The following is a 25,820-nucleotide window of genomic DNA, read 5'->3' on the forward strand; positions in this document are numbered from 1 at the left end:
CCGATGCTGCATTGTCTTACAAGAGGGAACATGTGCATGATAGTCAGAAAAGAAGATTTAGATCCTAATATGTGTCCGACTCTTGTCAACTAAAGGAAAAACTATGCCTTACCAGTGTGGCTTCGTTTGTGAACCATGAGCACATTGGGACCGATGCAAATTATCCCACAGATATCACATTTTAGCTTTCCGTTAGGAAGTCGAATGCCTCCAACTCCTGACATAGCCTTGCTGCCTGGGCCATTGTGTGAGCCATTCATTTTGTCTCCAGAGGTATCAAGCATTCGTAAATCCTCCGCACATTCTTCCCCATTCATTTCACAGGCACGCCCATTCTCTTCATCACTCTGAGTCTCTATTTTAATATTACCGGCTGAAAAAAACAATAGAGGATGCCACTCAGTTTCATTGCAGAATAAATATAGTGGCCAAGAAACAGTCACATCAAAGGAGTTAACTTCTACACATAGAATGTACAATATATCCAAATAACAAAAGCTACAAACACAACTACAGTTCTACGTGCCATGCGATGAGTTTACAACACGTGGAGCAATGAACAATTAACATCAGTAAGACAAATACAAGGCATCCAGGGAACTGAGAACCCAAATGACACTACAAGCCTGTTCCTAGGCCACTTTGAGATTTTTGCATTTGTGATATTGATTCTGACAATTGAGAAATTAAATTAATAACTGATCAGCTACTCATGGATTTGTCCCGAAGAACTATGAAAATAAACAACACATCAAAGACAATTGAAAACACAACATTCTCCACTTGGCAGAATGGTCCTGAGCGTTGCACTGAATTCAGATATTTGTTTTGTGGTTTTATAGGATAAGTAAGGACAATGTCCCCATTGATCAAAGAGAACAAAAATTGATTAAATTTAAAAAAAGTGAAGAAAGATGGAAGGAAAAAATCAAGAGCAAGGATGGCATCACAGGAAATCATAGGAGAAATAATTGTGTTTTAGGGTCACAAAGCAAGAGGAAAGGATATCTACAACCACAAGCTTCTATTAAGACCAGTGAAATCAACAAAGATGGGTGGGAGAACGTTCTGACTTTTTTGGGCAACTTCTCTGTATTATAATCCTGTAGGTGGCAATTGCTTGCAACTAGAAGAAAAATGCAGGTGTGAATTTGGCATAGTCTGACTACATGTGACAGCTTATAGGTTGGTAGACTACATCTGTCTCAAACCTAAATGTTACAGAAACGAGCCATGGTTCAGATCAGTTCACAGTACTATTCATTCCTCTTCTCTCTACAAGACCGTGTTATCTTTTTTTTTTTTTTTTTTTTGGTAGAGTAAACTATCTTTACAATTAATTCCTTGTTTTCTGATCTGATGACTTCAGTGGAAAAACAGTTCTTCATTCGTCTCCAAACGATCTTTATTTCCTTTCAGTGAAAAACCCAGTTCTTCTCTGGAACCCGCAAGTAGATTATTTACTGTAGTGGCTAGCTAAGTATGTAAGGGGTCTGCTTCACCCCATAGAGAGCCAGGTCTTTTTTGTGCAATAGTGACTACATGGGAGCTTTATTACTGCATCCTATGTGCTGCAGTAGCAATGACATAATTAAGCTATGGGCACTAATTACATCAAAGGTTGAAAGATCCTAACGTTCACTTGAAAATGAAATGTTTGCTCAACTTTTCCCTGTGACCTGCTGCAACCTCCCAGGTGTTCCAGGCAAACAGCAGGGATGTGCCTGACAACAGGGTCTGAAGGAAAGCCCTGCTGGGAAACACGCTTGGAGTAAAGGCGTTCACCTTTCTGAACACTGCTTGGCTGAATGCTTTTTATAAAGCCTGCCACTGTAGACAGTTAAATGTTTTTTCAATTAAAAAATAAATATATATATATATATAAATTGTAATCAAAATTATATGTAAGATAGATAAAATGCATGTCCAAAACAGCAGGTATCCTTTAACAGTTATGTCCTAAAGAGGGAAATAATTTACAGGTATGGAGGAAAAAAGAGAGATAAAACAATGACTGACAAAGATGGCAAAAGTGGCTAATCAGAGGTGTTCTACTGTATTTTCCAGAATTAGCAGAATAGCCCTGTAGTGCTGTTTTCACTGTGGTGAACAGCAGCAGTAGAACTACTCACCTTGAGTGTATGAGAGATTTTCCATAAATCACACAAGTGCTTTCTCTTAACGATAAGAATGGTAATTTGAATGTAAATATGTACATCATAACATAATAATTGGTTATATAAATAAATTGCATATGCCTCACCTGCTAGGAGTTTGGAGAAGGTGGCTTTTGAAGTAGGCTTTATGTTAAGTTGAAGCAAAACATATGTGAACAAAGCAAAAAAAATCACAATACTTAAACCCTTTGGGAGCGTAAGTGGACAAATGAACATTACTGAGAGGTGAAATGGAACACAAATAAATCACAAAAGTAGGAACTAGATGGAAATGCTCTGAATTCAGTGAGCTGAACTTGCAGTATACTTACGGGAAAAAGATTTGGGAATTATTGCATGAAAGTCCCTAAAGCCTTCTGCCCCATATGCAGCTGCAATAAAGAAGGCAAACAGGATGCTGACTTCTAGTTCTGCTAGCAGTAAATGTAAAAGAAGATGGCATTATTGCTATACAAGAAATACATAGGAGAAAGATAGAGCTATTGTTACAGAAGCAACACAGGCAGTTCAGGACAAAGCAGTAGAACAGCAAGCAGAGGAATTCAGACCTCTGTCTGATGACACTGATTTGTGAAAATGCCACATTTTCCAAAGCATCCAACAAGTTTTATCATGTTTTCTAAAAGCATAACCTTTCTTGGGCATTCCCCTTGCTTGTAGGTTAACTCCTACTGAAGTCAAGAGGAACTTTGGCTGAAGCATCCAGAAAAAGGGCAAACAGGAGCAAAGCACCTAGCCCAGCCTTCTCCCAGTCCCAAGGAAACCATAGCCCCTGCAAAGAGAAGATCTTCTGCCATCATTCTCTCTTTGCATGGGAGAGATCTCTTTATCTGTGCTCATTTCTAGTGACTGCAGTTGTATAAGTTAAATTGCATTGTTTTCTTTGCACGTCTGATGAACTTATATAATGGAAGAACAGAGTTAGATTATACATATAGTTGTGTACTAGCACATTTTTTTGCATATCTGATGCCAGTCTTCAGAACGTATCTACACAAAAGGAGCTGCACAACCACACTATAATGCACATGTTATGAGTTGCCAAGTGCAAATTAACATGGCCTGGGGTACGTTGATAGTGGTAATGATACAGTTCATTACTTGCTGTAAGCAGTGACAGAGATACTGATCTCAAACTTCATTAAAGCCCTGCAGCAGTGCGTCTTGGAGTAGCACAGCTCTCCTGAGCAATGCATAAAGCAGAGCTGCCACTCAGGATGTCCCTGCAGCACTGCTCACTGAGGGCTTGCTTTGGGAGGGATGCTCACTTCGGGGACAAGAGCCAACACATGGTGAGGCCACATTCCTACTCCTGGCTTCTCACAAAGGTTTTATAGGTCTAGTTAGTGAACAAAATCTCTTCATGCTCAGATTTAGCACATTTTTCAGGCCTATTTTTCTAAAGAAAGTTATTGTAAAAAAGCTCTGCTGATGCAGAAGGAGCAGGGAAGAGAACCACTCCAGCAGAAATACTCACGATTTTTGTCGAGTCTGACTGAAAAATGGGGAAAAAAAAAAAAAAGCCTGGAGACAGATTGAAAAAAGTAAAACAGTAAAATGTTCTATTTCTTTTGTAAGAAATGTTCTGTCCCTCTCTTGTTATAGTGGGCAAAATCACTTCTGGGGCAAAACTAGCTGGGAATCAAACTTTTCAGATGCACTAATCAAGAACATTACATTTGCACAGGTTTCTCAGTTACTCAATACAGTCTTTGTAGAAATAGTGTCTGATAAATTCATGTCCTTATACACATGCATACAGGCATTAATTACCTGTACAGTAATTCATTCTAGCAGTTTTTCATTGGCACTTCTAACATCATCAAAGCTTTACTTATTAATTGACTTCAGTTCTGTTGGAGACCACCTTATAAGGCTCTGTGTTTTACTTTGTTTGTACCCTCTCTGTACACCGGTATTGTCTTTGTACTGGTATGATTTGGAGATGTCTAAACCAAGCCCTTTGTTTTGTGTGCAAGGAATGTAGATTGTATCAGTGTCACTGTACTGGCAGCTCTGCCCTCATTTTCCTGCTGGCCTACCCATACTATGAAAAACTCAACCAAAAGCAAGGCACCCTGTGGGTTTCTTGTGCTGTCTGACGTCTAACGAGAGCTCCACTCTGGATTTTTGAAATTTATGTCATGAAGAGTGTTTGCCACGACAAAAGCTGACTTAAGCAAAAGTATTTGGACAAAAAAAGAACTGACATATCAAGGTGAAGAGGAGTGACAGTACGATTTGTCTGTCTTTTCAGATCCAAGCACTGGTTTCCTTAGGAAGGGCACTGTAGTTGGCTCAGCATGGCACTCAGGCTGGGACGCCCAGAAAGGCATGAAGAGGGACGAGGGCCTGAGTCACACTTCCCTGGAAAAAACTGAACAGTGCCAAAGGGAAGGCAGTTGCTTTGCAATGAGTGAAAGAGTCTGTTAGAGGGGAGAAAGGAGAAACAAAATGGACTTCCTTGGAAACAGGAAGGCTTGAAGGAACAGCTTTTAAAAGACAGGAGAGTAGGCAGCTGGGGAAAAAGCATATGTAGGATGAGTGATTTGTTTTCAGCTCCACGTGGGCTCCTCCCACATGTAAACACCTTTCAAAGTTTTCTGAAACTTTGGTACTAGCATGGTTTTGAGTGCCTAGGCTAAAATCCCATTTGAAAGAGAACTTCACATCTCAACTCATAATCTTGTCTGCTGGGAGATATATAATAAGACCTGGCTGTCAAAGTATTTAGGGAGTAATAGAGAAAAACAGATCATACTGAAGTTGCTGGGGAATTTGAAGGACAGAAGTACCTAACTCCCATTAATTTTTAATGGCATTTGAGTACACCTTTTATTGCAGTGAAGGTACTTAACTGCATCACATGGCATATACATATCTTAAGGAGATGTCCCTTAGCCTATATTTGAAAGTAAACACAATAATCTAATTTTTGCTTGTGACATTATTCCATGCAAATTCTTGCTTATACTTAGCAATCAATAGCAAAGAAAATTCCTCTTGAAGATTTTTCAAATAATTTGAGTGCATGCTGTTTTTTGTTTGGATGGCTTATTTGTTATTCTGAGACAAGTCAGAAGCATTTTGTTGATGTTAGTTGATGATGAACAGTAGCTTTAAAGGCCAGCAAGAGTTTTGAGTGCAGACAACACAGCTATTCAAGCAGTAGACAGATGAGGCTGCAACAATATTTGATTCATTTAAGCAGTGGATTGAAAGTATTATGGTGAGAAGGAGAGAACCTTTAACATCATCTGTGTTAGCAAATTATATATAACATTGCTACAAAGGTAGAACAAGATGAAAAAGACTGAAATAAACCACCCCAGCACATGAGGCTGTCAACAAAAGCAGCCAGGATCTCTTCCTGTTTACATAAGTGCAAGCTACAGATAAAACAGAGTGTTGCAAGCAATTCTACCTGCTACTTCTTTGATAAGGCATAACTGGTACTCTGTTCTATGCATCAAACCCTCACACATGTCTATGACCTGGAATCCATACTTTCCCCTTTTCTTTTCGTGTCCTACTCATTAACTGTGGTATCAGTTCTATTCCAGCAACAGAAAAGTACTGCAGGTTGAGGATGTCATTCTCAGGAATACAAGGCACACAAGAGATTATTTGTTCACAACAGCAGAGATAGATTCTTCAACTTGTGTTTCCATTAATAATATCTTTGCCTTATGAGCTTCTGAAGGGACATGAAGAATCACATAGCTGTAAAAAAAGATAAAAGCCAACAAAAGGCCTGGGCAGAGCAATCAATGAGCTATGTGATGATCTAAGCCTTTAGTAAATAAAATTCAGAAGATGCAGCATGACAAAGCATGTTAGATATGACTGTTCTGCCCTTTCTACATGTAGCACTGCACTGCCCAGTTTGTCAGGCATTTGTGGTATCGGCATGTACAAAATGAAAGTTAGAGGTCAGCTCAGAAAGGCTAGAAACTATGATGAGACTTAGTAGCTATGGACAAAAATAATTAGTAAATAAAATAGGCCGTATGCAGCCCATGTTGCACAAAGTGTTACACAGGATTTTGTTTAGGAAAGGAGCCAGCACTTGACACAGCTGTGTTGAGGGCATAAACACTGAGGAGGTGAGTGTCTGAGGTTGGTGAGGAAGACCCAATATAGAGCAGGCACCTTATCACTTCACGTGAGAGTCCTAAGTTCTGTACTGCAGGCTGCACTGTGGCAAAGAGGGGGTGGCAGATAAGAGTGACAGCTTTTTAATTAGCAGCTCTCAGCTGGATTGTTAAAGGGACACAAAAATTACAGAAAAATGTGTAACAGCATGATCCACAGAGGCACTGTAGGTACAGCAGACTGGGTACACTGGATAAGAAGTTTGTCCCTGTAGGGTGGAACTGCCCCACCTTTGACAACAAGTGCCAATCAGCCCTTGGCAGCTAATTTTGCCCCACTGTAATTTTGGCTTCCAATCAAATGGATATTATTCCAGAAAGACAGGTGTCCTCGGATAAGCTATCTCTGGTGGTACAACCAGCATGAGGTTCTCCACCCTTCTCATCACCCTCTACCACTGTTTCCTCCCACTGCCACCCAACTGTGGGCACCTGAGGTGCAAGCTGCAGTGCCTGCCTGCATGCCTTGTCTTCAGCAGCACGCTGCACAGAGCAGAGCGCATCAACACAGCTTTCTGGGACTGCACTGAGATCAGGCTGCAGGGAAGGCAACCAAACGAACAAGTAGCCAGCAAAATGTTTCCTCTCTTGGTATGAAAATAAGGACTCTAGCTCCACTGTGCAGACTCACAGTAAGCTCCAGTGGCTTAGCCATAGGAATCCTTTAATGTATCAGTGAAGATGGACAGGTTACAGACAGAGTCAGGTAATGATCCTGAAATCTATTCACATGACCGAGGCTAAGTGCTTTTGGCACTTAAGTGCCAAAAAGTTGGTGTTTCAGCAGGAAACCATCCAAGAGCCTGATCTAGTTTGTGTTTATAGTTAGTCTTTATCACACTATTTGTTGGTACATCTTGTACTGGGTTCAGGGTTCAAAGCAATAGTAACTACCCGGCTGCTTGATGTTCATCTGAATTGCCAGTGAAACAAAGTTTTGAAGGAGAGAGAAGAAACATTATCAAGAATTATACAATCATAGAATCACAACATTGGAAAGGACCGACAAGATCATCTAGTCCAACCATCCTCCAATCACCATTACCACCCACTAAGCTACTAAACCATATCTTGTAGCACCTACGAGACATATTGAACCTATTTCTCAAGTTCCATGTGTAACCCACGCTTCCTCTATAAAGAGTGCTGTGTCCTTCACTGGCCACATGACAGAGAAACTAAGGAAACTGCTACAGGACTGTCAGTAACGGCCCTTCTTGATACTTTTCTGTTATGAAATGTAAGATGGGAAGGGGCTGAAGGGAAAAAAACTGAAGGGAAAGGTTTGCTGACAACCTGTAGTAAGAACAGAGCTTGTCATCCTCAACTTTTTCTCATCTGATTTTTTAATGTGGGCATTAAAGGATGAGGAAGTACCAAAAGGGCATTTAACAAGAAATTTTTAAAAAGCAAAATAATAACCTCAAGCAACAGTGAGGTTAAAATGCTCCAAACATATGAAAATATTCCTGACTCACAGAGGTGTATCTGCATGGAAACATGTTTACAGGCTAAGTTTGTTACTGGTAAAGCTGCTTCCTACGGAAATTCCATAAACATTGCACTTTACACTCTTCCCGTCAAAGCAACAGTTGTCCAAGAGAAAGAGTCTCATACATTCCATAACCCAACATCTGTAAGGTATCCCTCTTCTCTAATATTTCCAAAAGGCATATTTGGGTGGAATTCATAGTTGATTACCTTTCTTCAACTAACACAATGAAATTCTAGCTAAAGGAAGGCATACATGGCAGTCTGGGAGAAGGTGAAAACAAGAGCTTTGTAATCACAAAGACCCCTTCATAGTTCATGCAGAGTGTGCATCTGCAAAACAGTCTGTTTTGGAGAAGAGGAGTGACTAAGACAAGATTTGACAGGGACACCAATGACACTTGTTACAGATGAGAAAGACAAGTATTGTGTTACAATAAGCCATATGGACATCACTGGAAGTTGTCCTTACTGTGCTACAAACCTGGGGACAATATGGGCATCTCTACCAAAGCAAAGGGCTTAGCATATGCAGAAGTATAGACAGCGAAGCATGTAACTACACGCTTAATGGGATCAGGTACATACAAATGATGCGAACACCAGCTAGAGAGGGAATTTTAAAGCCTAACTGAACAAGAGAAAAGCTTGTGAAATCTGAACATGGACACAGGGCATTGGTTAGATGTGTACCAGACAGATGGTGGTCACTGCTCTGCAGAAGAGCTAGTGCTTAGGAGTTGTCCTTGGTCTGTGGGAGGAAGGGGAGGACACAGCTCCCAGGTACCTGTACCTGTGGTACAGGTAGGGCACAGGTGTGGGAAAGGAGAACAGTTTGCATATTGCTTCAGAGCACCTAAAATTGCCTTGCCCTTCATACAAAACTAGCCCTCGCAAACCTTTCCCTTTTCATGCTCCAACTCAGTGGACTACATAGACATCTTTCATTCTGTCCCTGGAGTAGTACACATACTCACTGGCTCAGGATTTGGCCTTGTGAATCCTCCCTTTTGCACATTTATACTATGCCTCTCAGTCAGTTAGACACATGCAGGGACTTTTACTGGGGACTGTTTAGCTACCGTGATGATGCTTTCAGTGCTATCTGACACAAATGTCAATAGTTCCCCAGCTGCAAAAGGGTTAGTAGATCTAAAATTAGATTAAGCAGCTGTGTTTAGGTTTGGGGAGATGCCTATGGGTGCTGGGCCAATGCTGTGCTTTGTCAGTCTGCTCTTTCAATAAGAGGTGGAAGGTGGAAATAGAGAGGAATCTTGCTATTTCAACACTTAAGAGGGCATATTTCATACCAATTTTATTGAATGGCCTACTGTCAAAACAAATTCCAGAGCCAATTCTCTTCCATTGGACAGTGAAAAAAAACAACCAAGAATATTGGAAGTTGGTTCTAGATTAAAGAAGATCAAATGCAGTCTTCACATTGCAGTAATAAGTTACATGATTTCTCTCAGGACTGTACTAAGAAGGTAATCCCGAGGTAGCTTGCTTTAGTCATACTACTTCTGAATGCTCAGTTATTTTTCCAGAAGTATCTATTTGACACTACTGAAGTTTTTTCTTTTTGTGTTGCAGAAATATTGCCAGAAGGTTTTGCAATGTAAACAGCTGCATACCTGATCACAGTGTGCTCAACAGTCCACTGAAAGGAAATCCTAGTCTGCACCTGGGGAAGAAGCATAAACTGTTCTACAAAACTCCTAAGGAAATTTTCTGAATATGGGTATACCAGATTGGTCTTGAGGAGAAAAGTATAAGACAAAACTAATTCCTTCTCATCATATATTACAGTCAGTGCTTTGCCACAGGATCTAGAGCTCTTTCTAGGCATCAGTCTTCCATGGTGGCTGGCAGGGAGCTCCCAGTGATGCTGGGAGACTCTCAAGTGCTGAAAGATCTGGATTAGTCTGGAAGTCTGCAGAACAAGTCTGTTCAGTCCAAATTTTGGAAAGACTTGTCTTTCCTTACTTCCTTGGCCAGTTTTCTATCTGCTTTTTCATTGTTTTTACCTCAGGAAAAACAAATTCTCTTTGCCTTCCCTGAACAGAATCCATTCTTAACTATATTAGTACCCTGATAAGTTACCCTTGACATAATTTTCCTCTTTGTGAGGCATCCAACAATTGCAATGTATAGTGTTTCCTTGGGTCTTTGAATACAGTGCTAAGAGAAAAACCTTAATTTCATTAGCATTCTTTTCCTCAAAAGGAAGAACAAATTATTCCAAAAATCCTAGTTTCTCAGAATGAAGTGAAAAAAGCTCATGACAAGTTTAGGCTAAAGAATTTTACGTATGTAAAAGATATTACATCAGAATCTGCCTTTCCTCCTTTTAAGTTCTCTTACACAAATGCAAAAGAGATCAGAGTGAAGTCTCGCAGCTAGAGCACTTGGATGCAGGTGGCCATAACTTTTCGTGCTAAGCATATATAATTCCATTGAAGACATTAGTGGTGGAGATATGGTGATTAATGTTCATAGACGGTAAAAACAATCTTTGTGAATCTTTTCTAATTTCAGAGATCACATACAAACCATGAGGAGGTTTATTTTAATAAGGCCATTCTGCTCTAAAAATAGTTCAGGAAAGAGATGACACTCAAAGTGGTCAAGCTTGTGGCAATTTCCTAGCTCTTTCTCTAAGCGCACCACAGTGGTGATTTGCTCCTGAGCATAGGAGTCCCAATTAATGTTCTGAAAGATGTCTCCAAGATCAGAAGGTAGCTATGCTGCAGAAGAATGCTCTAAATTGAAGCTACTTGGATTTCCAGTGAAGCTGTTATGCCTCCAAATGAAAAAGGCCATTATGGTTAGCCAGTGAGGTCCAGCTTCCCGAAACCTTTAGCAATACTTAAGGCTGCTGAATGTAAAACAGTGTTTTAAGATTATTTACCACTTTCTTGAATGAGTAATTTGAAATTTGAAACTCACTGGAAACTCAGACAAGATCACAATCTTCAAACAGTCGCAAACACCACACTGAGTATCAGTATCTTACATCAAAATTGCAACCGTTTTCTTCACATGGATAGATCAGCAAATCATGTTTCTGGCAGAGCTTTGAGGGTTACAAGGGTTCAAAGCTTACAAAATCATAGTTGCTGAGTTAAAGGGTCTTCAACAGCACTACTCTCGAGCCCACTGTCATAAATTGCCCCAGGCTGACTATTATGATCAAGTGAAACCCACATAACTCAGACCACCTAATGTTTTGTGGCTCTCCAACTGGTGGCACTGACAAAACTAGATGATCAGAAAACACAGATCAGCCTGAAGAACACTGATAATTGAGAAATCAGACCACTGTTTCCAAGTTTTGTATTTAAATTTTGGGCATCTGAAAACCAGGTCCACTCTCTGTTCAGCAAGCATGTTCAGGCAGGTATGTCTTAGCCTCTCACAAACTCTTTGCCATGACTTATAAACAGATGAGTGGAGTGGTAGTTAGCAAAAAACATACATTGATATATTCTGGTTTCAAAGCTCCAGAACTGGTTCAAGCATTGCTTCCCTGCAGCAGAGGAAACTTCCAAATGCATGTTCCACCACAGCACCCTCAGAACACAAGCAACTGTGCAGCAGAGGAGAGTAATTTTGAATTATTTGAATTATTTGGGAGTTCAAGTCTCCTTGATTTACAGTGGTGTTTAGACTTTTAATACAACCTGAGCTTCTCAGGATGAGTAGAGAAAAAAGAAACCCACACTAAGAATGCTGTTGAACTTGAGTCCAATTGTAGCCATAGCTGAGAAACATCACAGCTTCCTCCTAGTCCGGCTTAACAGGAAACCTCTATCTGCTGTTCCTCTAACTCCTTCCACAAACACTCAGAGCAGTCTGGACATATTACCCATTTCCTCCCGACCCACAGTTGTTTATCTCCTTAGCATCTGCCATGGCCTAGAAGTTTGGACCAAGGTCTATACCAATTGCTATGGTGTAAATTTACATCAACCAAGCAGAAAGGCTTCTGGAAAACTCCAGAAAAAGAAATGTGCACCTCTAAGTAATGGGTGCCCTAGAAGTAGTTATAGTGAAGTCTCAGGGAGAGCTTTTCGATCTGTTGAAATCTCAAGAAAGCTGCATCACCTCCTTGTTCTCACCCATAGCATCTTCCAAATCATTACCTAACACACACACACAGAGCTACCAAAAATTTTCTTTCAGGTGTTATGTTGCTTTGTTGTTGTTGTTGTTGAAAGGGCAATGCACCATAAAGCCTAAAGGTCTGTTCAGTTTCAATGCCTTCCTCCACATTCAAGTTCAGGAACATATCAGGCTTTATCTCTGCTGCAATAGTATCACGGGACACCTTTAAACAGGCTGCAATCTCTCATTGCATTCAAGGAAATGGTGGTTGTTCAGTTTGGGATTATCTTAAACTTTGTGGAAAGACATTATCTCAAGTTCCTGGGCCAGAAGCCTCATGACTTTCTGTCATTTCTCTTCCCTATTTATAAATCTTTCCCCTTTTTCTCTCAGCCAGCCCCCCCACCCCCCAACGCCTCACCCCACTCCCTCTCCACTTGGACCTGCTTCTGCACACTTCTGGAGGTGAAACTCAGTAGCTGCAGTTGTGACACTGCAGTTTGTGTGTCATATTGTAACCGGGTTTCCACATCCTCCTCGCTCTGTTGTAAAAGGCCTTGAAGAGGAAGAAGTGCAAATAATGAAATATAGGAAAGCAGGAAAAGAGGAAGCAGCCGAGAGAGAGCAGCCCAACTGAAATGCTAAGAATTATGGAGAAGTGACAGAAAGGGAAGCACAGACCAGGAATTATACTTGGTGGCCTAGAAGAAAAAAATACAACAAACAAAACATACACAGGCTCAGCCTTTTCTACCCCTAAAACAATCTCCCAGATTACTACTTTCCAACTTTCATTTATTTGGCCTGTAGTCCCCTTCCCACCTACTTTAAGATATTTACTGAATTGTGGTACTATGCAGGCAGGCTCATCAAAGCTGAACCTACCACTCTGCTTCTCATCTTCATATTAAGAGGATGGGCGAGAATAGGAAACATTCTGAGGAAGAAAAGAGGGAAATCAAATACAAAGGAACGACTTCAAGATTCCTCACCTTAGGGTGAGAGCGCTCAATTAGGCAATGGTTTTCTTTGCTGAGAGCAGAGTGGTGGAAGAGCACTGAAGGAAATTAGCTAAAGAAGAATAGGGATTGCCTAACAAGGCAATCCTGCCTGATTGCCAGGGGATGGAGCAGACAGCTTAGGAAGTCCTCCCCCTGAGATCATGTACTGTTCCGTCCTGCTAATTCAGAATGAAAGTTGGCTGGAGCAGAAAGCATTTAAAATTCACATGAAGAATTTTCTCTTCTCTATTTGTAGGCAAAAGAGATACAAAGCAGAATGTGAATCTATTAAAGAACGGCATATGACTGAGCCTTTTGCGCTCCCCCTATCTCAGGGACTTTTCTGTAAGAATTAATCTGATACAGGGATGAGTAAAAGGTAAAACTTGTAAAATGACCCTCTATAAATATCACAGCCCTTTGAATTATGCAGACTTTTTGAGTCAAGCTCCAGTCTTATCTTATCTGGTGGCTAACTGAATGTTGTAGTTTTTAAGGAAGATAGTGGTGAAATCCTGTATGTAAATGAAGACAGGAATGTTACACAAAGGTGTACTGCGGTATAATTATTTGTTCATCACTGTGTGAAAACTACCCTGTTGGAAGAGCTAGTTCGAAACTATTTGTGGCTATTCCCCCACAAAGGAGGCTGTCAGGAGGTGATAAGAAATGTGTATTAGTGAGGCTTCACTTTCTTTGAAACACTCTTGCACAGCAAGCACCAGCAGGCTCTGATATTTTCCCTACTGTTTATCTGTAAAATAGAAAATATGTTCTGGACCACTCAATCAGTATTGAGTTCTTCAGCTAAAGTTAACATATTTTGGAACATGTAGGAAAGAGAAGAGAGAAATTTACCTGTGTACGAAGGAATTAGCTTCTGATGAACAGCAGCATTCTCTCAGAACTTGCGTCTGTCGGAGAGCTGCACTGCATTTCCCACCCTGCAACTCTAAGTTCCCTTGTGCTTCCTTACAGATATAGCAATAATAGCTCTAGCTCATGGTCAAGCATCATATATACTGCAGAAAAGGGAGATTATAAACAGGAGGGAAATCAGCTTTTTACATGAGTAGATAGTGACAGGACAAGGGGAAATGGTTTTAAACTAAAGGAGGGGATATTTAGATTAGATGTCAGAGGGAAGTTTTTCTCAAAGGGTGGTGAGGCCCTTGCACAGCTGCCCATAGAAGCCCCATCCCTGGACGGGCTCAAGGCCAGGTTGGATGGGGCCCTGGGCAGCTGAGATGATGGGTGTCAGTCTTGCCCACAGCAGGGAGTTGGAGCTAGATAATCTCTGAGATCTCCTCCATTCTGAGCCACTCTATGATTCTATAAATACTTTTCCAGGAATGGCAGGGTTATCAAGCTGTATTATTCACAAACAAATAAATGCTGATTCTGTGCACACATGTCCATGTACATACACGTAGGTCATAGCAGCAGTAATGCACCCTATTTATTTCCATGTAAATTATAACAAAGAGCTCAATAAGACTATTTGATAGAGCAAATTTTCAGCTACGAAATACTGTTTTTCAAAATAGTCACCAATATTAGCTGTGCATTTTCACCAGCAATGAACAAAAGCATGCATGTCACTCTTGTACAAATCTGCAACAGCAGAGGTGACCTACTGTTTCACAGATGCTGTGACAGCTGAGGTCTGCATCTTCAACTTTTTTTTGATGGAGAATTCACATGTCATTCCATGGACTGTCATTTTGACTCCTGCTTATAGTGGTGACACCATGACTAATCATCATTAATGATGTGGTCCAGGAAACTTTCACCTTCTGCCTTACATTGATTCAAAAGATCCTAATAATCTTGCATAGTGTTCTTTCTATTCTTGTGTGCACATTCATGGGACCTGCCTGGCACAAACTGCTACATTCCAACATTGCCACGATCATTTCCAATACTGAAGCTGATATTCAGCTCCACACACAGCTCACTGATCATAACCTGATAATTAGTGTGGATGAGCTGATCGACATACTGTTCATATTCTGCTGTGACAGCTGTCCAGAGTGTGGCTTGTCTTTCACATCGCTATCACCTCTGCTGAAACACACCACCCACCACCACACTGTGCTCACATCCACTATTTTGTCTCCATAAATGTTCAGCAAGCATCAGTGAACGTCAATGGATGCCATTTCTTTTCACATGGAGGAATTCAATGACGCAATTTTGCTCCACACACGCTGCTAAGTCAGATGCCATTCTTCAGACTGCCCCTCTGCTGCCATTTGTCACTCAGCAACAAAATATAAACGAATACTCATGGGAAGGTTCAACCTCTACTGATATCCCACCAACATCTGCCTCTGACATTGCGCCAGTCATAAAATAGGAGGCATAGGCATTACTTTCAGAGCAGCCCTTGTATGTGAGAGATGTATGACCACTGCAAGAGTTTTACCCACCTTATCTGTTACAGAAAAGGCCTGGTGTATAATTTGGGTGTGAGGGCCATGACCTGAATGCTCCTGGGTTTTCTGGTTCTAGTCTAGTTTCAACTTCAGTGGAGCCCCTCTTAGAACTGTAGAATCATTAAGGTTGAAAAAGACCTGTAAGATCATCTAGTCCAACTGTCCACCTACCACCAATATTGCCCATTAATCCATGTCCCTAAGTAGTATTTCTGCCCTTTCTTTAAACACCTCCAGGGATAATGAATCCACCACTTCTCTGGGTAGCCTGTGTCAACCACTCTTTCTGAGAAGAAATTTTTCCTAACTGAATCTCCCCTGATACAACTTAAGGCCACTACGTCTTATTCTATCACTGTTAACTGAAGAAGCTGACCCCCACCTAACCACAACATCCTATCAGACAGTTGCAGAGAGCATTTCCAAAGACAAAAATCAGTCATGCAGCTATTCAAGAAAAAATGCTCTGTCAAAAAGTCAAAAGAGTATTTTAAGAGAGAACTTAGCTCTAGATGTTCTCCACAGTAAATGGTTCAAATTTGATTTTGGATGAGAAATGGCAAGTGCAAGAAGCAGAAACATTATTTTCCTGTCAAGGCAGTCATTATGCTACTAACTGTTAAATCAGGACAGCAGGAAACAACTGAGCATTGATCTCTAGTGCAGTCCTAGCCATAAGGGAACACTTGAGTAGTTTGCTTGATTAAGGAGCAATACCACGAGGGGATTTTTATGCTGATGCAAACTTGGAAAAAAGAGAACATTAAATAGCATTAGAAATAGGCAATACTTGGTCCAGAACTACTCTCAGTTTCTCACCAAGTATAAACAGTACTTTTATTTTAATAATTTTCTTCTGCTGCTGCCTTCTCCTTCAAGTTACAGAGTGTTTGATAATGAGCCAAACTTTACGGCATCAAAGAGGGACAGGACACTGGATTCAGACTTGGGAAATCTAGGTTTAATTCCTAGCTCAGCCACAGACTTCCTGTGTGGCCATGGGAAAGGCGCTTATACCATCATGTGCCTTTACTTCCCTAACTGTGCATCTTTCAATACTTTTTAAAATAGGGATAAGACTTTTTTTTTTTTTTTTTTTTTTTCTAATGGAGAAACTCAGAAGTTTTGCTACTATCTACTGTATCAGAATGCATGCCTTACATGTGTCCCAACACATGAAGCTGGAATCTGGCCATGCTATGGTCACCTTCCTGGCAACTAGGAGGCAACTGGGGAGCATGGGGCAGACAGCAGTGGTAGTTGCTATCACTTAGGTGTTGGTGAAAATGCCACACGCAATCTGAGAAATGTCCCACAGAATTACACACAAGTAGAAGATTTTTTATCATCCCTACAAGTAGACTTCATATCCATAAAATACTGGAGATCAAATGCTTGGAACTCTCAACCAGCTCTCCCTTATCTGGTATTGCTCCAGGTCAAAAAGGAGACTTTTTCTTCCACAGGCTATTGACACAAGAGAAATAAAGAAACTGTAAGTTTCCTCAGCCAGCCTGTTCCCATGTTAGAGAGGGAGAAGTAAAAGTCACAGAGGTAACTATGTCAAGAAAAAAAGCAGTGTAAGCTGTTTAAAATATCCAAAACATTTTAAAAATTCCTGTTACACTACCATCAGCATGGCAGATCCTATAAGTGACCTGAAAAAGGAAACAAGAGAGGAGCTAAGCTTGTACCTTTATTGCAGGACATGATTAAATACTGAGAACAGTGTCATCTCTTGTTCAGAACTGTAGAGCTTCTCATACATGTTGTCATGAGCTGTGAAATCTCTACGAAATCAAATCACTGGAGTATTTTGTAACTCAAAAGACCTTCAGAAGTATCTCAGCAAAAAGAAAAGCCTGGACAAGGACACAGATTTGAACTCTTGCAAGTAAAGACAGCTTGAACAAAAATTAAAGATTTACCTCCCTGTACCCATCCTCACTCACTGTCCTGTCACAACAGTGTTTGACTGTAATTCCACTCTTGCATATACAAATCAGGCATAGTGATCAAAATTTGGCTTCCCATAAGTGTTTGTGATCTTTTTAGACTATCAGTTTTGGCATTTTCCTGCCCTCTCAGCATTTATGGAATATTCAAAACTGTTTAGCAGACAAAATTTTGTCAAATTTCCTCTCCAATCTTGGTCTCATGTCCTAGGCAACATAAGTGCCCTTGGAGGGCTCTTTCTGTCTCTTTTTAAAACGTGTTCAGTTTCTGCTTCAAACACTTTTCAAATATTGCAAAAAAGCACCCATCTTTACCAAACAGAAAGGATTCTAAGAGTATGTTACAAGTTTTCTGCTCTCACCTGTGACTTTTAAGCAGTTACATTTATTGGTCAATGATAGAGCCTATTAGGATGTTAAATGGGGATGATTTTCAGACAGGCAAAACTCTGAAGTTCTAATTCTGTGTCTAAATATATGTATGTATATGAGTCTGTTTGTGTGTTCAAGGAAACACCGAACTCAAGATCTGAGAACCATTAAGTATCAAAATCATACTCTTACTTTACACAGAAATTGATCATTTTGAAAGGACTACTCACACAGTGACTAGTTTCCCCCTAAACCAGTGTCTCTAAGTTCATTCTCATCTTCAGTGTCAATAACATATAAATCCTAGGCTGCTTAGGCATGTGAAAAGTCACCTGGTGTGTGATACTACAATTAGGAAACCTTCACCTATCCCATGAACTACCATATTGGAATTACTTGTTGCTACCAAGCTAGAGAGTGCATCAGTACTATTCAGTCCAGGATTAACACTGCACCTACATATCATGCTAACACCCAAACGGTGTGGCTGAATTAAGAGTAAGACAAATGGAAAAGGTGAAAACATTCCCTCCTAAAATGCAAAGCAACTTTATAGAAAGCTGTTATTTCTTATTAGCTAAAGTAAACTTTGATATCTGCGCCATTGCTCTGCTCTGTGGAGTACATTGTGAGGTCTGGAAATCAAACTAAATCTTGCAAATTCCACCATCTGTGTAACATATAATCTGAAAATACAACTTGCTGTAGTTGGATCATACAGGCTAAGCCAGGCCACTGCCAGGCAAGTGTCAGAGTTTGCCTTTAGAATGCTGACCATTTAACTGGTAAGATGGTCAGGAGACAAAAATACCAGACAGATCAATGATGCTTTGTTCATCTGGAAGAGAGCATCTCAAGAAAAGAAGCTACTGCCTTATCCAACACAAAAAGCCAAAGTTGTAATGGCTGAGTACTTTTGAGTACTTTCTGAGGTGCTGAAATCCATGTTATTCTAGAATCCTAGTGGCTGGCTGAATCCTAGTGGCTGAAGATTCCCAGAAATTGTCAGACATCAGGGTTGTCACTTTCTCACCAGTGCTGAGAGCTCTCCTGGACACCAGGCAAAGTTTGGCTCATCCAACACCTCAAATTCCTTTTACTGAAAGGCACTGTTGCAGTGAAAGGTTGTGGGCTCACACCTTCAGGCTAACGTGCTTCTCAAGTGTCTGTAGAAGAGAACGTTGAAAGTTTCATTTTCTGTTGTCGTTTTTTTATCGGATGAATGTGCAGTGGCTGTTAGCAGTGTAGGACAGTGGCATGCTGAGACTAACCTTCCCAGCAAGTCTTGTGAAATTTGTTTCTGCTGATGCAAATGTGCTGTTTGCTAGAGCTCCACGTTGCTATCTGATCAACTCATCCTAGGTCTGAATGTGAAAAACACAACCCACAGCCCAGAATGTGGGGATCACTGTGTTCTCAGGAAGTATGCAAGTAATATAACTATCTTTGCTCTCTCTCATTGAAGGTAAAAAAGGGTGAAAAAAAAACTTAGAACAGCAAACACAGCAAGGCTGGAGAATGCATTTTGCTCACCAAGCCTCGCCTTTGTAATGGTCATATATTGCACCGGGCTGTAGCTCCTCAAGACATGAAAAAGAAGATTCCCCGTATATCAATCTCTGTTGCTTTCTGCAATGGGTGTACAGAAGGGTCCATCACCACATCTATTGCAGTTCTTTTAATTGTGCCTTTGTACTCATCTGCTCAATTAGCTACTGAAAAATCTACAAGTTAAGCATGCAACAGCTTTTAGTGGAAAGCTATCTCAAAGAAGAGATAAAAGATATTATATCTGCTTTTTCCGTGTTATTATTTCAACACATTAGTAACCTATCCCTCTGTTCTGAGGACCAGACTTCTCCCAGAACATTACTACAATTTGTACATTTGTACAGTGCTACATTTAGAACAGGACTATAGAAGAATCATCTAAAGAAGGCATTTCATAAACCTAGTCCTCACTCTCCATTACAGAATTTGTCTGACTGACGCTAAAGGAAATAAACTGAATAAAATATCTGAATGAGTGAATGAGCATCATTTAAACCAAAGCCAACAAAGATAACTGGATAATCTCTGTTCACACCAGAGAGCTCACAGGGCTGGAGGGAGTTTATGATCACAGCATTGTTTGGGACAGGGACCTCTGTTCTGCCTTTTCCTAAGAGAGGCTACTTGGCCTCTTCTCAGAGAAGAGGTGACCTTCCTCTATGTAGGGGAGCATTACCTACAGGAAAGTCTCTCCCAGGCCACTGGAGCCTTTGGTCACTTTCCACTGTGTGTCTCCTTGGGAGCTTCAGTGTTGGAGGTGGCTGCCATCCTCTCACCAGCATGCACTGTGTGCTGCAAGGAGACAGCCCCAGAAGCCCATGAATCTCTTCACTCTGCACAGGAAAAGCAAACACGGCCTCCTCCATGCCATCCTCGCTGGGCTAGGCTGCACTGTGCATCAGCTCTGCTGGGCACCACCTCTATGATGTGGAATAGAGCGTGGGTCTCCCCCTCCTTTATGCAGCACTTCCTTTCTTCTTTAACTTCTTGGTGGCCCTTGTAGAATTATAACTTCCACCTCTATAGCACTGAGGTTCCAAGGGTCTACAGCGACTGCAAAAGCCACAATGGGTACAAATGTATCTTCCTCAGCCACTGCCCACTTCCCAAATGGAATTTACACTTATTTCTTATAGGGATACAGACAAGTTAGCAGGAACTAAGATTTTCCCCTTTTAGGTTTGAAAAAAATATTTTTGTTACATGTATTTATTTTGCAGATTGCATGTCTGAAGGGTCTTTTCTTTCTGCCTTAAAAGAATGAAAAGCTCAGCTTTCAAGAGCAATGCTCTTCTGTGTACATGTGCCCTCCTTCAGTCTTTTACCCACACACGTACATACAGAGAAATTCAGTTTTGCAAGCATATAATTTTATGTGTGCAGACCTACGTTACAGGTTTGTATGTACATGTGTGCTTGCATATGTGCTTACACCATGTCAAAAGGAGAAAGTGGAATAAATGACTCCCTTTGGCTGGAAAATGTACAGTTGTTTCAAACTTCAATGGGAGTATTAGAGAGAAGCAATGAATTACAAAAAGTTGTAGGAATGAAAAATATTTTTGCATTGGCTCTTTAACTCAAAGGGCTAAATCGTGTATTGTATAAATCAGTCTCTTTCACAGCCCAGAGGAGAAGAGCTTATTAGCAGTGGTTACAGTATGCAGCAAATGTACAGACTCATTAATGTGTAATTACAGAACAAACAATATGAGACTTCTCGAGACTGTTTTGCAGGGAGAATAAAATCCACTTAACACCACAATAAGCCCATGATAGGATACCAATTTTACTAGGATCTGCTAGCAGTGTAGTGGTAAGATTAAACAAATGTGTTGCTACCAGAGGTAATGTCTCATTACCATTATTCATTCCTTGTCTTTTATACATGTTAGGCTCCAAGGCCACTGAAGTCTTCTGCTAGCACATTATCATTTCTCATTTTTATTTCTACTTGCCATTATGTGGACAAATGGGCAGGAAAAGACTAGTTCCTATTTGACTTCTAGATAAATTGCTGTAGGTCCACACCTGCAGTAAACAGAGTCCCACAGCCCGCTGGCCCACAGGGCTCCCCTGCCTCCCCTCCAGCTTTCAGCAGTGTGAAGTGTTACAAAAGCATTTGGATTCTGGAAGGAAAACTGAGTAACCGTGTTTCAAAAATGAAGGTGCCTCTGTGGTAAAATTATGTTGATGTTGAAGGGATATTCTCGGCTCCTTGCTCACGGCTCCAGCCATACACATAGCTTTGCATTTCCACACCAGCAGGACAAGGAGTGGGGAAGCAGAGGGACTAGCCAGGTGGTTTGCTCAAAAGAAATAGTGAAATTAACAGCCCATATTGTGAATACAGACAGCTGGGGGTTGGAGTTGGAAGGCATCATGAATAATTCAACGCTCTCTACATAGGTGTTTCTTTCTATATGTGACTCTTGGCACAAAAAGTAAGCAGCAACTCTCAGTCCAACTCACTGACCTCACAAGGAGACGAATTAGTTTACTGTGGTGGATTCTCCTCAAAAATAAACTCTCATATGGAAAGAACTGGAAAGAGAGCTCCAAAGCATAGATGCAGTGTGAGGGGCAGAAATGGCAGAGTTCCCTAGCCGGCAGAAGCCATTTCAGTGCTAGTAAAACTATCCCACTTCAACACCAACCACGGCCACCACTTCCGAACGTTGCGACACATATTCACAGCAGGAAAAAATAGGCTCAGTATCTCAGTCCATGTAATGGACTGTTCACAGTACTGATCTGCCTCCAATAAAAAAAACAAAACACCCTTAAGCCATCATTAAAAATCACAACACAAAGCTCTCAGTTTAGAGAAAAACATAGCACTAAAACCACCAAAGATTTGGGGAGTTCAAATCCATGGTGAAGATGTTGGCTGATCATAGCTTCTTACCAATACAGGATGCTTTTAAATGATGAAATATGGAGAATGAATATTTCCCCTTCTATTAATTGCAACACTGCTGAACATGTCACCAACTTTAGCTAAAACCCGCCTTTCCATTGCACTACACATTTCTGTTGCGTTACTTAATCAGCAGGGAGGCTAAAATCATGTGCAGATACTCTGTTATATGAAGGAATTAGCAATTCCCCATTTTTTTTTCTTTTTTAAAAGGAGGGGTCAGTAAGCAGGCAAGTTCTTGTATTGTTCCATAAAACAATCCACAAAATACTGACAATTCTGGTAAGAGCTACTTCCTCAGAAGTAACATTTCCACAGTAAAAACAAATGGTTTATGTGGAAGTTCTCCTTACTCTGCAGCACAGTGACTACTGGATTTTTTTTTTTTTTTTTTTTTTTTTTTTATTTAAATCAGACTCTGATATGTGTGATATGTGGCTTGGAAGGGTGGAAGTCAATTCATTCTGCTATATTTCTCCACCTTTGCTCTATTTACCACACTTCCCAGACTAGATGCTTTTGGACTGTCTCTGGGGGAGGAGAAACAGGGGAAATGGATGAAATGGATGGTGAAAACCAAAGAGCAAAATCATGGACCTTAACTTTTATTTTTGGAACAACCCTGTTTTGGTTTTCAATTTCAAGTAATTTTGTGTTATCTTTGCTACTTACTAATTCTCTACAAATCTTCAATGGGATTCTTAATTCCATTTTTATTTACAGATTTTGAAACATTACAGCCAAAATGAAAGGAGCAGGAATTACTCCTGCTTTGGTGTCTATGGTGTTGCTATGACTGACAGTGAAAGGACAGATCAGATACCTTCTTGGGATCTCCTATGCCTACAACTTAAGGCACCTAAATATTTCTGAAAAATGTATCCCAAAACTGCAGTGAACAGAAAAATTAGGTACAATTCTTACCTTAAAATCTGTAAAAAACAAGGAAAAAGAAACAGACTACAAAAAGAAACAGATTACTTTATTAGGATACTCCTAATACTGCTTGCATGTGCATGTGCACCTTTACAATGCAGAATTCACCTACTTGGGAGGGTGGGACAGCAGAAAGTGTCTCAAACTGCATGCTGCAGGCTACTTTTGGGCTGCTGTTGGGCTGGCTCACTTACTAAGAAAAGCAGTTTGAGGAGGCAAAATAATTCCCAATTATCTGCCTCTGGAAGCCAAAGGCCTGGGGTCCCAGTTGCTTCACTTTTACTTGTTAATAGCTTGTTGTGGTCACCCTTCTTCACCATAAATGACACATTGAGAGTATGGAATTCCTACAGACTACACATGTGGCAATGTTTTCTCCTGGAGATACCAACTTACAAGGCTTCACACATGAAGATTTGCCCAGTGAGCTTAATGAGAATGGTTCAAGGACAAACCGCTGCCCTGCTTTGATAACGGATGTTTGTTCCTGGCTTTAGGATTAGAGCTCTAAAAATGAGTTTACTCCATGAAATGGCTTGTTCTACACTGGGGAAACCCGTGTTAACGTGGCAATGCTGTGTATCTCTATTGTGGGCTGTATATCTCTATTGATGAAGCCACTGTATTTGCACATTTTGCAGTGGAACAGAGCCTGGGGAGCTGGAGATGAAGTTACAGCAATGTGAGGAGAGTGAACAAAATCAAAATGGTGTCTCTGTGGGGGTAGGTGGCCCTGCTGCTGTACTCAGCCCAGCCATTAACCTTTTCACGTAGAGTACACTCCTGAAGAACACTCAGGTTGAACATGAAATTGCTCAAGACAAAGAACATGCCTGCACCAAACAGCAAACAGAAGATAGTGGTGCTGGGAGGTCTGTCCAAACCATTGGTGCAGAGTCATTCCCCTAAAATAGCCTGAGGATTGGCAAGGTGCATTTAAAGAAGTCCTCCCCAGCTTAAAATATTGTCCCACTTCCAGCCAAAGCTGTGCATTTTTGAATTGTGCTGCAGCCACGGCTGAGATCCTGCTAGATAATTTTAACTCCTGAGCAAGAAAGGGGCTTATCTCTGAGGCACATCTCTTCTGTTCAGATAAAGACAACTTCCTCTAACTGCAGATTAGATCAGCAGGCCCAGTATCCGTACTTAAAAGCCACACAGCTAAACATTCTGCATGTCTCCAGTTCAAACACTTGCTGCTTTCTCAACCGCAAAGAAATAAAACTTGCAGAGCTTTCCTTGCTTTTGGCACTGATGTACCCCCCTGAAACCACAGCAGCACCCAGCAGGCACTGATGGAATTGGCTGCAACTCCACGAGCTATACAGCTCTGGAGAAAAAAGGAAAAATACATTAATAGCTTCATAATCCCTTGCAACATTATGTTGCTACACAGAAGCCATGCTTCTACCAAATGGACGAGGAGTGGAAAAACTCCTTGCAAAACAAAAAAAAAAAATCCAGAAATTTTTAGAAGAAATTCTATTCCTGGTAGGAAGTGTTGATCTGCCTGGAGGTAGGAAGGCCCTACAGAGGGATCTGGATAAGCTGGATACTGGATTCAGGCCAATGGGATGAAGTTCAACAAGACCCTTTTGCAACCTGATTGATTCTATGGTTCTATGATAAGTCCAAGTGCTGAGTTCTGCACTTTGGACGCAACAACCACAGGCAACAGTACAGGCAGTGTTGTTCAGTGCTCATCTATAAGTGTTTACATGTAAGTTATTACCTATAGCAGAGCTTAGGTCTGGCAGTGTGGCTTTTCAGTGGCCCTATATATCCCACATTCTGCGTCCCACTCTTGCATATTTCTTCAGGCTATGCATAGCAAAACACATCTCTGTAGATCAGCATGTACTGTATATCACACAGAAAATATAGAAGGGCATTTATGAAATCTGGTTTTTGCCTTCTCCCACTACACCATCCTATCCTCCTCTACACAAACTCCCAGAAGAGTTCTGCATAAAAAATAATCCTGACAAAAATATTCCCCACTCAAAACCAGGTAACCCATAATGACAAGGTCTTAGAGCACACAATACCCAGTCCATAGTGGGGACTAGCCCTTTGGAGTTAGAAATGGGAGCTTGAGACCAAACAAGAAGGGAGATTCCTGACTTCTCTATTTCTAAAAGTTCCTAAAATACTTCAGTTACGAGTTTTTCAATTCCTTCAGAAGTCTCCTCAGTCAGACTGAGGAGCCCTGTTTCATTGTGGAGAGTGGAGTACTCTAAATACTGTTCTTAAAACTCCCCAGAATATACTGAAGCCAGTTTTCACTCCGTCTCGGGGCTGGCAGAGCTACATTAGGTGAGGATTTATCAGCAGTTATTTACAAAGTCTAATCAGCTCCTAAAGAATTTGATACTTTTGAGCAACAAAGATGTACATCTGGAGCAAGCAAAGTACAATACACAGGTCTCCAGGTTCTGTTAGTTCTCTGAATAATTGTTATGTCCATGCAAATCCATGTCACACAGGTATTTTATTGCTTATGCACAACATATTACCCTCATAGCCAGCAAGCTCCCACAGGAGGGTGCCTGAAGCCTCTTTGCTCTGGCAGTCTTTTCCTCAGTCCATTTCCCTACACTACGAAAGCTCAAGAAGATCTGCAAGGTGGACCTGTCTCAAACAGTGGGACCAATTTTGCAAGGTGGGGTGGGGCACTTCCCCTTTTGGCTTTTCTCCTTTCTCCTCTCTGTCTTCAGC

At 40.9% G+C, this 25,820-nt stretch overlaps 1 protein-coding gene across 17 annotated transcripts in view; it reads right to left on the minus strand.

Moving 5' to 3' along the window:
- IKZF1 (IKAROS family zinc finger 1) overlaps positions 1 to 25,820 on the minus strand; it is a gene marked incomplete at both ends in the record, with an annotated part of 56,393 nt that overhangs the window by 18,357 nt on the left and 12,216 nt on the right. For 6 of the 17 annotated variants that reach the window (XM_079533070.1, XM_079533073.1, XM_079533083.1 and 3 more), the window contains one exon: positions 113 to 373. The exons of 10 other annotated variants lie outside the window; for them this stretch is intronic. In XM_079533070.1, the coding sequence (XP_079389196.1) occupies positions 113 to 373 (261 nt within the window). Of the gene's footprint in view, positions 1 to 112; positions 374 to 2,488; positions 2,549 to 25,820 lie in introns of all 17 variants that reach the window. One more of the 17 variants, XM_079533075.1, reaches the window with a different exon arrangement.

The sequence above is a fragment of the Tetrao urogallus genome (assembly GCF_951394365.1).
Source record: "Tetrao urogallus genome assembly, chromosome: 3".
NCBI classification, from domain to species: domain Eukaryota; kingdom Metazoa; phylum Chordata; class Aves; order Galliformes; family Phasianidae; genus Tetrao; species Tetrao urogallus.